This window comes from Cebus imitator, unplaced genomic scaffold (assembly GCF_001604975.1).
Source record: "Cebus imitator isolate Cc_AM_T3 unplaced genomic scaffold, Cebus_imitator-1.0 Scaffold272, whole genome shotgun sequence".
In the NCBI taxonomy this organism is placed as follows: Eukaryota; Metazoa; Chordata; class Mammalia; order Primates; family Cebidae; genus Cebus; species Cebus imitator.
In genome coordinates this window covers 1,706,165-1,720,347 of record NW_016107587.1, presented here as the reverse complement: position 1 = coordinate 1,720,347, position 14,183 = coordinate 1,706,165, and the positions used below count along the sequence as shown (strand labels likewise).

The window sequence follows — 14,183 nt, the reverse complement described above, 5'->3', positions numbered from 1 at the left end:
AAAGGAAAATTCCATCTACTTAATATACAGAAAAAAGGGAGGTAAATGGTAAATGTGGGCATTACTTCTTGTTGCACAGATCAGTTATGTGGGTTCTTGGAAAGGGTGGGCACCCTCTGTGTGTATGCCTGAGAAAGTCCCTGAAGGCAGCTTTCTGTAACTCAACCCTCCCGAAACACTGAACAGCTAGTGAAAAGATTTCTCAGCAGATGCAGAACAAGAGGGGATATCTGATGCCTGCTTTATTCAGTCACGAGTAATCTCTCTTGCATCACTCACTTTTGTTAGAATTGACTAATAGGCAGCATGCCTTCACTTGAGCCCAGCAGATATAAGCACCATCCTTAGAGGCTGGCTTCCTGACTGAGAGCAGGGAGCAGCAGGCATGGGGCACGCCAGGCGCCAGTTCCAAGCCCTGCTGTGGAAGAATTGGCTCTGCAGACTCAGGAACCCGGTAAGTCCTTGCCTTGGTTTTCCATAGAGCTCCAGTGAGGTCTGGAGTGAGATCAGGGTCTGTTCTTGCCTGCCTGCCTCTGCCTCCTGGCAGGTACAAACACTCACACTGCAGGGAATTTAGGGAGGTTGGATTATTTTAAATCAAAATCTGTCTGAAGGGCCAAAGTAGTTGAACACTTTAATGACCAGCATGAAATCAAGGCCAAAGAATTTATCAGAAAAGGGCAAATGTAGAAAAACTCTTAAAAAGAAAAAAACAAGTGGAGTTTGAACTGTAATTTGTGTTCCAGGCATTCACTGTAAAAACTGAGCAGTGACTTCTCAAGTTTAAGGAACAAAGCATTAGCTGCATTTTGTGCATAAACAGAATGCTACAGGTACCCACGCCAAAGCATGAGACTGCACAATGTGCCTCCGCAGAGCTGGGCATGATGCATCCGCTCAGTGTTATTCTGTAGGGTCGCATCTTTAGTGTTAATTCACATCTATTTAGAACTGTATTCAAATTACATCAGCAAGGTTTTCCTAAGCGGATTGGAATTGCTCAAATCAAACTTGTGTGAGTACTTAAGCAAATAACTTGTATGTTTTTAAAATCAAATAGAAATCAATTGCTTATTATTATGATTAATATTATTCTTGATGCCACTATAGAAACATTAACACCTATAAATGTCATTATCAGTAGAAGTAAATCTGCAGTAATTCACCTACATCATTTCTGATTTTAAGGTCTACAGTTAATCCTATGGGATTTTTCTGCTGACAAATGCTTCGGCTTGAAGAGATTCAGTAATTGACATTGAATTACATTTTGCTGAATCCTCAGAGCCAGAATATTCTATCTCTCTGTCTCAAAATAAAACACATGTTAAAGGAGATGTTTTCTTTCTTATGTGATCTTTAGGATCAAAATAATTTCAGTTGAAAGTTTGTATAACAGTTTTTAAGTTCAGGAAAAAAGGAGCGAAATACTCTTCATGAATTGTTAGTGTGCTGGTGTCTGTGTAGGTAGTTGTACATTTATAAACAGTGTATTTCATTGACATGTCAGTTTGTTTTAGGGAATTAGCCTATTTTCCCATGAAAATGTTGCAGGTGGAAGTTGGTTCCAAGGCACTGCTCTTTCTGCTTTCTGTATATCAACCTCAAAACAGTTCAGTGACAGAGGTAACCAGACTGCCTACTCCTCCTTAGTGGACATTTGAGTTTTAAAAAGTTTTCACAATTGCTTTTGCTGCTAAACATCCTCATCAGAAGGTTTTATTTGTTTGATAACTGTTCATTTAAAATGGTAACTCCTGTGCTCCACCTTTCTTTGCCTTATTTTTCTTTAGTATTTATCATATTGTACTCCACCACAGATTTTTTTTTTATTGCATTTTAGGTTTTGGGGTACATGTGAAGAACATGTAAGGTTGTTGCATAGGTACACACGTGGCAGTGTGATTTGCTGCCTTCCTCCCCTTCACCTATATCTGGCATTTCTCTCCATGCTATCTCTCCCCAACTCCCCACCCCTCACTGTCCCTCCCCTATTTCCCCCCAACAGACCCCAGTGTATAGTGCTCCCCTCCCTGTGTCCCTGTGTTCTCATTGTTCAACACCTGCCTATGAGTGAGAACAGGCAGTGTTTGATTTTCTGCTCTTGTGTCAGTTTGCTGAGAATGATGGTTTCCAGTTTCATCCATGTCCCTACAAAGGACACGAACTCATCGTTTTTGATGGCTGCATAATATTCCATAGTGTATATGTGCCATATTTTCCCTGTCCAGTGTATCATCGATGGGCATTTGGGTTGGTTCCAGGTCTTTGCTATTGTAAACAGTGCTGCAATGAACATTCGTGTGCATGTATCCTTATAGTAGAACGATTTATAATCCTTTGGATATATACCCAGTAATGGGATTGCTGGGTCAAATGGAATTTCTATTTCTAGGTCCTTGAGGAATCACCACACTATCTTTCACAATGGCTGAACTAATTTACACTCCCACCAACAGTGTAAAAGTCTTCCTATTTCTCCACATCCTCTCCAGCATCTGTTGTCTAACAGATTTTCTTATTTGTCAATTGCCTCTGGATCCTACATGTTACATTCAGGAGAGCTGGATATTTTCCCCAATTGGTTTACCAATGCATTTCTCCAGCACTCAGAACAGTGCCTGGCACACAGTGGATGTTCAGTAAATATTTGTTGAATAAGTAAAAGAAGGAAGGAATAAAGCATTTATTTACCTCTGTTATGTGCCAGATAGTGGGTGAACAACAAAACTGGGTTTCCGGCCCGCAAGGAGCTATAGTCTGTTCAGAGAAAAACAATGAAAAATGTAATTAAATATTTAATGAAACCACCTCTTAGGATATATCCCACAGATGTCCCTGCACAAATGGGAAGTGATATTTGCGCAAGGTTATTCATTACAGCAATGCCTAGAATAGCAACAGAGTAGAAACCATGCAAGTGGTTCCATGCATAGAATTTGGAGCTGCCTGACTGGGTTCACATCCCAGCTCTGCCACTTGCTAGTTTACTTATTCAGTCAATTTCTTAACTTTTTCTTCTCTGTAGAATGAGATTGTAAGTATTAAATGACTTTGTGCATGTAATGCGCTTCTAACAGGGCCTGGCATAGGAGTGGGAGCTGTTTTCTTATTTGGTAGAAAGGGGTGGCCTCAGATATCTGTGGACATGAACTGTGGGCGGTGAGGAGAGGAGGCACAAGGCTAACTCTCAGTTCTTGGCTTGCACAATTGGGTTAGAATATAACTCCAGGGGGATAAAATGTGAATATGTTTACATATCTTAATGTTATTACAGTAGAAATATTGAGGGCAGGCCCCTCTGGGTGAATGTCTTTAAACTGACCTATTTTTCATAGCATTCTCCCATTCTCCAATGATACTCTGTAAATTCTTTCTTCTGAGCTATGAAGTGAGGTGTTGGCATGAACTGTGGAATAACCAAACTGCATGAGTGAATAAGTGGCCTCAAATAAATGTTTATTTAGTGAATAAAGCCAGGAACTATTTGTTAGATGAAGGAAGCTTGTCTGTTTTTAGATTTACTGGTTTTCTTGAGCTTTTCTTTTTTTAAAAAAATCATTGATGCATAACAGATGTACATAGTGTCAGCATACACGTGATCGTTTGTGTCATTCATTCATAAAGAGCAAATCAGTATGTTTTCACATTTACTTTTTTAAAACCCTTATTATATTTCATGATTATAGTTTCTTCAAAAAACATCTTATGGATTTAAACAAAAATTTAAAAAGAAGAATAATAGATGAATAGTACCCATCATACTTATCTTAATACCTAGCTTAACAGATCGTTAAACTACTATTCTTGGAAAAAATAGTTTCTTAACATTATTTTAATACCATTTATTTTTTCCTCTTGATTTTTATTTATTGTAAAAACAGCGCTAAAACAAAAGAGAAATTTTTAAAAAGTCATCTAAAATTTTATTATCCTAATTAACTTACTTTTGTGGTCTTTTCTTATCCTTAGGCATACAAAATGCAATATTTTTACATAATTAAAGCCATAGCTTTTTCCTCACTTAATATTGAAGCCTAATATTTTAAAAGTTACTGTTGGGTCTTTATATTTAATGATTTTGTTGAATAATAGTTCAGCAGTTGGGTACACATAATGATTCTACCATTTCTTTATGTTGAGAATTAAGGTTCTTTCCAGCTCTTATTGTTATGAGAAACTTTGTTATATGAGGGACACACCTTCTCCTGGATCATTTCTCTTGAATAAATTTCCTGGAGCAGATGCTGGGTCAAGGTAAAAGTGCTTTGCTTTTGGGCAAACATAGTGATGTTTCAATACATATATGGTGATCAGGTCAGGGTGACAAGTATATCTGTCATGTCAAGTGTTTATTATTTCTTTGTGTTGGGGACATTCAATATTCTCCTTCTAGCAATTTGAAGCTATATGATTTTTTACTATTACTATTTCATACAGTGGTTTGCTCTTGTCACCCAGGCTGGAGTGCAGTGGTGTGATCTTGACTCACTGCAGCCTCTACCTCCTGAGTTCAAGTGATTCTCCTGCCTCAGCCTCCTGAATAGCTGGGATTACAGGTGCATGCCACCATGCCCTGTAATTCTACTGTTCTTGGAAAAAAATAGTTTCTTAACATTTTTGTAAGTTTTAGTAAAGACGGGGTTTAACCATGTTGGCCAGGCTGGTCTCAAACTCCTGGCCTAGATGATCCACCTGTCACAGCCTCCACCCAAAGTGCTGGGATTACAGGTGTGAGCCACTGTGCCTGGCCTATGTGATATATCATTGTTATTATATAGTTATTCTACAGTGGTATAGAGCACTAGAACTCATTCCTCCTATCTAGCTTTAATTTTGTATGCTTTAAAAAATCTATCCCTATGCTCTCCTTTCCCCTACCTTTTCCAGCTACTTCTTAAAGAATTAACAACAACAGTAACAACAAGAAAATCATGTAAGCCAAGGGTAAGCTCCTTGGATATCTCTTAGTTCTGCAGTCGAATTGGGTTCTCCCATGTTTTAATATTGAATAGAGCAGCTGAGCCTATAGCACGTGTACTGTGGATGGCACACTTACCCTAATGTATCCTTCAAATCATGGAGCAGTGACCATTCTCAGAGTCATGTTGTCTCCAGGAGCCTGCATCCGTTGAAACCTTGGATCTCTGTTTTGAATCTCACCTCCTGTTTCTGCTGCTCACTCCTTTCCCTCTCCATTCAATTGGACAGGACTCTGAGCCCTTACTCCATTAATGAAAGCTGACATCCTGTAAGTGACATCAGCTTTTTGGGTTTGGCCAGTTTTACTGGAGTTGGGCTAGTGGAGGAGGGTTGAAGCATAGTTTGATACGAAGACATCAACGCTTTAAAAAATTCATAATGTAACTACGGAGGGGCTCAGGGGCTCAGTACTCTCCCCGTGCTTGCAAAAGATGTAACTGGGGGACGGGAGCAGAGCTGTGGGGGCATCCCAAAGATGCTTCCAGTTCTTGAGCTTAACGTTACAATAATGTTTAGCAGAGAGCGACTTACGAGAGAGGTAAGGAGCCGCGGGCGGGGGGGGGGGGGGGTGTTTAACCTTGGAGTTGTTCCCGCCCCATTCGTGTTCTTGTCCAATGACAGGAGTTCTTTCAAACTTCCGCTGGAGTGATTGATATTTGACCCTGATACCGGATTGGCTGCTAGGTCCGCAGCAGAGGAACTTATTCTCAGAGCTTTTCGCGGGCTTTTTGAACAAAGAAGCTCCTGGAATTTCTACCTAGCCCCTGCGGGAAAGTCAGGCAAAGAACTTTAGGTCGGGGACGTGGTTGGAGGCAAGGCCTGGGAAATTCCTGCCTTTGAAGCCACGCCCCTTGTGGACTCGGTAAGAGAAGTTTTTTGTTCCTTAACACAGTCCTCAGTGGTTCTCTGTCATCCATGGCCTGGGAGAGGATCATGGAAATTACAAAACTACACTGGCCACAGTTTTACCAGGAACATCCTTCTGCCCACGGAAACCACACCTCGGAACCCAGCGACAGATATCCAGATGTCTACCACACATAAAACACTGAATTTTTTTTTTTTTTTTTTTTGAGACACAGTCTAGCTCCGTTGCCAGGCGCCAGGCTGGAGTGCAGTGGCGCGATCTCGGCTCACTGCAACCTCTACCTCCCGGGTTCAAGCAATTCTGCCTCAGTCTCCTGAGTAGCTGAGACTACAGGCGCGCGCCACCGCGCCCATCTAATTTTTTTGTAGTTTTAGTAGAGACGGGGTTTCACCATGTTGGCCAGGATGGTCTCGATCTCTTGACCTCGTGATCCGCCCGCCTCGGCCTCCCAAAGTCCTGGGATTACAGGCGTGAGCCACCGCGCCCGGCCAAACTGCATTTTTGATTTAAAAGACCACACTGATAAAATGCATACTTTCTTTTAGACATGAATCAGAATTATGGTCTCACACCAGGGCTCATCCTTTAGCCTGGCTTTTGGGGGATGGAGGGAAGCCTGTTACACTGTCTGAGTTCAAATGCATACCTTCCGCCAGCATTAGAGGAACCTGAGTTCAAATGCTATCCTCCCACCAGCATTAGAGAAACCTGAGTTCAAATGATTTCCTCCCACCAGCATTAGAGAAACCTGAGTTCAAATGCCATCCCTCTCACCAGCATTAGAGAAACCTGAGTTCAAATGCCATCCCTCTCACCAGCATTAGAGAAACCTGAGTCAGCTCACCCAAACCAAGGCTGAATCCCTGCTGGGCTCTGCCTCTGCATATCTACCTCCTAGCGATCTACCTTGGGGCTAGGGAGAGGAGCTTTCCAAGATCACTATCTTGGAAATCACTTTTTTTTTTTTTTTTTAAGATGTAAAGAAACATATTCTCAAGCTGTTTCATCTACTTCAAACCTCAGAGCTTTTGTGTGTATATGTGTGTGTGTGTTTCTTTTCTAAAACAAAACAATCTCATTTCTTTGAGATGTTTGTCACTGAAATCAGGTGCTAAAAACTGAACTTGGTGTTAAGGAATAATTTTCTTTTGTAAACATCCTGCTAGGTACAATTTCTGTATTTTTCTGAAATGGAAACAAAATGTACAGATATCAGGTCTCAGAAATAAAGTAGCTCTTATTTCTTTTGGACATTGTTCTAGAGGTTGGATTTTTGCTGGTTTTGCATAGTTACCTGTTATAGCTTATCAACTATTTGTTGTCAAATTTGCTATAAGGATTTACTAAAGGAATTAGCAGACACCAGAATGTCAAAGGTGAGGTGACTGATCTCTCTCATAGTCAGGTTAGAAAAAGTCTTGAATTATCTCCAAAGATATTTCCTGAAAAGATGCCACTGTTGTTGTGTATAATAGGGTCAGGTGCTGTACTCATGCTTGCAATCCCAACACTTTGGGAGGTAGATGGGGGAAAATTGCTTGAGCCCAGGAGTTCAAGACCAGCCTGAATAACACAGTCAGACTTCATTTCTACAAGAAATACAAATGCAATTTTCTGGGCATGGTGGCATGTGCCTGTAGTCCCAGCTACTCTGGAGGCTGAGGTGGGAGGATTGCCTGAGTCCAGGAGGTTGAGGCTGCAGTGAATCAAAATTGTGGATTGCACTCTAGCCTAGGAGACAGAGTGAAACCCTGTCTCAAAAATAAATAAAATAAAATATCAGAAAAGCTTTATATTAGAAAAAACCTCAGAAAGTTTACATGTGCGAACATTGACTATATTGACAGACTGCTGTTGGACGTGTTGCTGAAGGAGTTATAGGTAGAATGAATACCTATGAGTGGGTTTTATGAAATAAAAAAGTAAAAGAAGTCTCTGGCATGGAGTCTTAATGCTGAAAGAATGGCTGAGATTTGTTTACCAGCCCAGCATTCTTTCACTTGGAGTCCTACTGTGCTTTGGCTAGTTGGTAAGAAATTTCCCATCAAAAGAGATTTTCTCTAAATGAGTGTTCTCTTGTTGCCCTGCAAGGCAGTTGGGATGCACCCATGGCCTGCCCATGGGAAGTGTATGAGTCTGCTCAGGCTGCTGTAACAAAATGCCATGGACATGGTGGCTTAAGCAAAAGAAATTTATGGCCTCACAATTCTGGAGACTGGAAGTTGAAGGTCAAAGTGCCACAGAGTTGGTTCCTCTGAGTGCTATGAAGGAAGGGGCTCTTTTAGGCTCTCCTTGGCCTAGAAGGATAAGATGGCCATCTTATCCTTGTATCTCTTCACATTGTTGCCCCTCTGTTTGTATATCCAAATTTCTCCTTCATAAGGACAGTCATATTGGATTAGAGCCTATCCTCTCCTACTCTAGGTGAAGACCCCATCGTAACTAATTACATCTGTAATGTAATAAGGTCACATTCTGAAGTGCTGTGGTTTAGGATTTCAATATATGAGTTTTAGGGGAAGACAGTTCAGCCCATAAGAGTGTTAACATGACCCAGCCTGGGGCTTTATTCATGTTAACCCAACTCCAGCCTCAGGGGACAAGCCCATGTTTTGAATGGCTTGGCACTTTTAAGTAGCTCAGCTGGAATCTCTGGTGCCACCACTGTAGAGGAAGTATGCTGTTTAACTCACTTAAGTCAAAGAAAAAAATTTCATCAGAACAAGAGCTCCTTAAGAACAAGCTTAAATTCTGTACTCAGCATGGAGTGAGCCATGACAGGTTGTGCCCCACTCTGCCCTTCCCTCCCAGGCTGGGAGGTTAAGCTACAGCTTCAGTGCTGTTGCCAGGGCTCTGATAAATGAGCTGCCCAAGGGGCAGGGATGGCCAAATGGTCCCATGGCCCTGGCCTCTGCCATCAGGACTGTCTTATTCCCAGCTGACAGTCTGTCCAGTTGCACATCCAGGAGCCCTCTACTGTCAGCAGTCTGAAATTTAGTTAAATATCTGTGGTCTGTTTGAATGCAATGATGCTGAATTTCCTGGGCATTGATGAGTCTACTCTGGCCATCCTTAGCTGGACTCACTTTCCACATCCCAGTGCCAGGTCCTCTGGCCAGATGGTTCTGAGAGTACTCTCATGGAAGGACCTGGGTCCTGTGACTCAGGACACAGCTAGGAGTCTGGCCCTGCTCAGACCCTTCTGATGGTAAGTCCAGCACAGGTTGCAGGACTTGGTGGTGACACTGGGCAGATCCTGCTGGCCCTTCTGAGCCCCAAGATGGGCATCATGGTGGCAGTCAGCCCCATTCTCCTTGGTGTGCTGGTACTTCATAGAAGCTGCAAATGAGCATAGTGTTCCTATGGCTAGAGGTCCCTGGGCTCAGGGCATCCTCACTGGCTGTGAGTCAGACGTGGGGCCGGGGTGCTGCTGAGTGGCCACCTGCAGGCCAATGTGCTTTCTGCTCCACTTCTCAGCAGTGGCTCACGTCCAGGGGAGCTCCATATACAAACCCAATCAGCTACAGACTCCAGCACTGCGGAACAAGATTGGCAGAGGCGAGAGGGTCGTCAGGCAGTGTGGGAGCCCTTGAACTATTCTCTTTTCCAGCACTTACACAGAAGTGACACATTTCTTGCGATTAGGCCACACAGATGACTGACATGATGGCTTTTCCCTCTCCGGCTGCAGTCATACAGTGGTGCAGGTGTGATGGTCTCCAGATAACTCGAATCTCCCATCGTGTGTGGTGGCTCATGCCTGTAATCCAAGCACTTTGGAGGCCAAGGCCGGCCGGTCACCTGAGGTCGGGAGTTTAAGACCAGCCTGACCAACATGACTCTGTCTTAAAAAAAAAGAAAAAAAAAAAAAGTGGAGTAATTTAACTTCTGTTTGGCTAGGTGAGAAGATAAAGCTGATGGTCTTCCTACTTGTCATTAAATCAGGAGCCCGTGGGATCCTGGGGCTTGGCATGGGCTGCCCTGGCCTTCAGGACTTGCCTCCCTGGGAGGAAACTGCCTTGGTCACTGCGAGACCACTGAGGGCCATCTGGATGCAACTCAGTTTACTCAGAGCAATGATTTAGGAAAAGCAGTTCAGAAATCTAATTAATAAGAAGCAAACATTCTTTTGTATATTTTTTTAACATGGGCTGGCACCTACGAAGCTGTTTGAGGTTGGTTGGTTTGTTTTTCCTCATTCATAATCATGGTATCAGCTGTGCCGTTTCTTTAATTTTGATTGATCTTAATTTGCTTCTAAACCTTTAATTTTAGCTTTATTTTCCTCCTCCACTCTCTCTCAAAGCACTAGTGATTGAATCAACAACCAAACATAAAAAAACAACTTTGAAAGGGAATGAGGGAAATTTTTGCACAGTGAAAGTGTCTCATTCAGAGTCTGGCTGTGCGGTGAGCATCTCTTTTGTCCTGCATGGTTGCCTGAGTTTAATAATGTGAGAATAGTGGCCGGGAGCAATAGTTTACACCTGTAATCCCAGCACTTTGGGAGGCTGAGGTGGGCAGATCTGAGTTCAGGAGTTTGAGATCAGCCTGGCCAACAAGGCAAAACCCCGTTTCTACTAAAAATACAAAAATTAGCTGGGCATGGTGGTGGGCACCTGTAATCCCAGCTACCCGGGAGGCTGAGGCAGGAGAATCACTTGAATCTGGGAGGTGGAGGCTGCAGTGAGCCCAGATCGTGCCACTATACTCCAGCCTTGGTGACAGAGTGAGACTCTGTCTGAAAAAGAAAGAAAGAGAGAAAGAAAAATAATTTGAGCATATCCAGTCTTATAAAGGTATGGGAAACCGACTGGATTTCAAAGGCAAGCCATCCAGTTTCTCATTTGCCAATTTGACTGTCAGGTTGAAAAGAGAAAATAATTCTCTCTAGGTTGCTCTTTTGCTGAAATTGTTACCAGTGTATTGGAGAGAAAATTATAAGATCATCAAAAGGCTAGGTCTGGGAGATTTTCTTTAGGATGGTGGATTTATGTGGCTTCTGTGTAAAACAAAAACCAAAAATTAAAACAGAAAACAAAAAGCCGCAAAGATTTACTTTCCCAAGAGGCTTTTCCATCTTACTTGCTAATGCAGGTCTCCTTGGGCAGCCTGGAGTTTCCTGGTGTAGTTATTTACTTTGGCCCCGGTAAGGCGGTTTTTCAATTACAGAAAAGGTTTTAAAAACAACAAAAACATCATAGAGAGCAGAGGGAAAGGCAGCCTCAAGCCTTGTTTTCATGATATTGTATTGGAGGCTGAGGCTGTTTATTGGGGAACTGGTCCTTCTGAAAAACACATTTCTTTTTCGATTTTGGAACTCTGGGGGCTCCTTTGAAGGAAATCTTGCCTGAGGTCAGCTCTTCATTTTCCACTCTGTGTGTCCTCTCCTCTCTCTGCTTCATTCCTGTCAGGAATGTTTTCTTCCCCAGCTGCCTGCTTTGGCTAAGCCAGAGGGTTGCCCTGAGGGGCAGTACCTGTGCCTGGTCCTACCCAATTCAGGGGACTGTCCTGGCCAGACAGCACCTGTCATACTTCAGGTTTGAAGTTGGAGCTCCTGGGAGAATTGAACCTGTGCGTCCTTGTGCCCATCTACTTGGAAAATAACCATTCCTTAGGGATGAGAGGGAAGCAGCCAGGAGGCACGGTGCCCTGTCTCAGATTCATAGAATGATGTCTTTTGAGTGTCAGCTCACAGGGACTGCTACAAAAGATCCCAAATGGAAGTTAAAATAGTGCTGTACTGTGATCCCGGCAGGCTCTGAGAGCACACCCTCTCCCTCTGCACTTTGTCACATCAGCCAAGCCAGATGGTGTCAGGGTGTGCTCTTTCTCCCTGCCAACAATCATCATGCACTTTAGACCACGATCCCAGTCGTATTTCCCACACCCCTGCATGACAGAACTTCTCATTCCCATTTCACAGATACAGAAAATGAGTCAGGAAGGGTAATTAACTTGCACAGGCCCACTTGAGGGAAGCAGCGGAGCTGTGCTGAACCCCGATTTTATCTGATACCTGAGACCATGGCACTCCTGGACAGGCTCCTTGAGTAAACGGCACCAACACGGCACTCTGAATTTATTGATGAAGGCTGGAGTGGGTGAACTAGGACCAAATGCCACCGAAGTATGATAATTAGGAAACTCTCTCTTGCACATACTAGGAACTGCCAGGAATTACTGGAGGCATTACCACAGGACAGCTTTGGTTCTGTCTATAGCACAGCCTTAAACTCTGTCCACAATACACACTGGCATGGGTGGTATGAGTCCCAAATTCCAGGTGGGGTTAGGTGCTGCCCTTACCAGTTCTGTTGTGGGGTTTCCTTGTTTCTGGTGGTATCTCGTTTATCTTACATGCTACCCTTTTAATACATCACATCGTATTGATGCTGGACATCTTTTTTCCCTCCCCCACTCCCTCCCTCCTTTCTTTTCTTTTCTTTTCCTTTCCTTTTCTTTTCTTTCTTTCTTTTCTTTTTTTTTTTTTTGATGGAGTTTCTCTCTTGTTACCTAGGCTGGAGTGCGAAGGCACGATCTCAGCTCACTGCAACCTTCACCTCCCGGGTTCAAGCAATTCTCTTGCCTCAGCCTTCCAAGTAGCTGGAATTACAGGTGCCCCATGACCGTGCCTGGCTTTTTCTTTCTTCTTTTTTATATTTTTTTGTAATTTTAGTAGAGATGGGGTTTCATCATGTTGGCCAGGCTGGTCTTGAACTCCTGACCTCAGATGATCCATCCACCTTGGCCTCCCAAAGTGCTGGGATTCCAAATGTAAGCCATCATGCCTGGCCGATGCTGGACATCTCTCAATAAATTCTAAGCCAGGTGTTGTGGCACATGCTTGTATCACCAGCTACTAGGGAGGCTGAGGCAGGAGGATCGCTTGAGCCCAGGAGTTCTAGGTTGCAGTGAGCCACAATCCTCCTACAGCTCTCCAGCCTGGGTGATAGAGTGAGTCCCCATCTCAAACAAAACAAAACAAAATGAAACAAAAAAACTCACAACCAACAAAACCAACACACACAAAAAAACAAATTCTAAGTAGCAATATGGCTAAGCCCAAAGGGAACTCATATTACTAATCCTTTTTGGGTTCGTGCCATCTGTTAGCTGGCTTCTTCTCGGAAGGGACGCACAGTTCATAATGCCATTCGATGTGTCCAGTGCCGATTGTCCTTGATTCTGTGCTTGCAAACTGAGTACATGTTGGCATATTAAGGCTTATTTGGTTGTATATTTTGCAGAGTTAGCATAAGAATGAAATTTTTTCTTTATTTTTTCCTTATGTAACTTGCCTATCAAATTGTTTCCAATTGTGCCATTAGAGGCCTGGTGATTACTTGCATGCCAAGTATTTCTTTGGTTTGCTATCCTCTTTTCTTCTTATTTTTATTGTTCAGACTTAAAAATTTATATATCTTAAAATATTGTCTTTTCTGTTTCTTTAAAATATGTCTTTTGTAATTTCAAAACGGCTGAAATTATTCTTCATTCATCCATAGCTTTGATCAATTTTTTACTCTCTTCTTGTTTTACTAAAATTAAATTTACTCTATTTTACACTTTCATTTACTTTTGAGTTGTATGTTTTAATTTCTTCCTATTATTTTTAAAGTCTCAATTCAGGTAGCCTAATGCCATTGTTGAATTACTCTTTTTTACTTCCTTGTGCTTAAAAGGTAATTTTGTTGTATCTTTTTTAAAAATTACACTGTAAGTTCTGGGGTACATGTATAGATCGTGAAGGATTGTTACATAGGTACACACATGCCGTGGTGGTTTGCTGCATCCATCCCCCTGTCATCTGCATTAGGTGTTTCTCCTAATGTTATATCTCCCCAATCCCTCTACCCCTGCTATCCCTCCTCCAGCCCCCCCCAACACTCCCAACAGGCCCTGGTGTACCACGTTGCCCTTCCTGTGTCCACGTGTTCTCATTGTTCAACACTTACTTATCAGTGAGAACATGCGGTATTTGGTTTTCTGGTCTTATGCCAGTTTGCTGAGAATGATGTCATATCTTTTGAAAGGCAGTAGAGCCTCTTTTGGACTTCCCATGCCACTGTATAGATTTCCATTTCTGTTTTGCACTAATTTTATTTTTTTAAGCACTGAAATGTCAGACTATGTTATAATATTTTGTAGGATTAGAATCCTTCATAGCTCTTCTTTTTTCTTAGGACATTTTTGTTTTTAAAAACACATTTATTTACCAATTATATTTTAGAGCCATTTTGACTTAAGAAATTATTCCAGTTGGTATTTTGGTTATATTTCCGTTTCAATATAAATAGGAACTTGGGATGAGAACGTCCTCTCATCCTCC

The 14,183-nt window shown here is 42.4% G+C and overlaps 1 protein-coding gene across 1 annotated transcript in view; it reads left to right on the top strand.

Annotated features, from left to right (window-relative positions):
• The first annotated feature begins 378 nt into the window (after positions 1 to 378).
• ABCA13 (ATP binding cassette subfamily A member 13) overlaps positions 379 to 14,183 on the top strand; it is a 424,215-nt gene continuing 410,410 nt past the window's right edge. The window contains 1 exon segment of the mRNA XM_017500828.2: positions 379 to 454. Within this exon segment, the coding sequence (XP_017356317.1) occupies positions 386 to 454 (69 nt within the window). The 5' untranslated portion in view covers positions 379 to 385.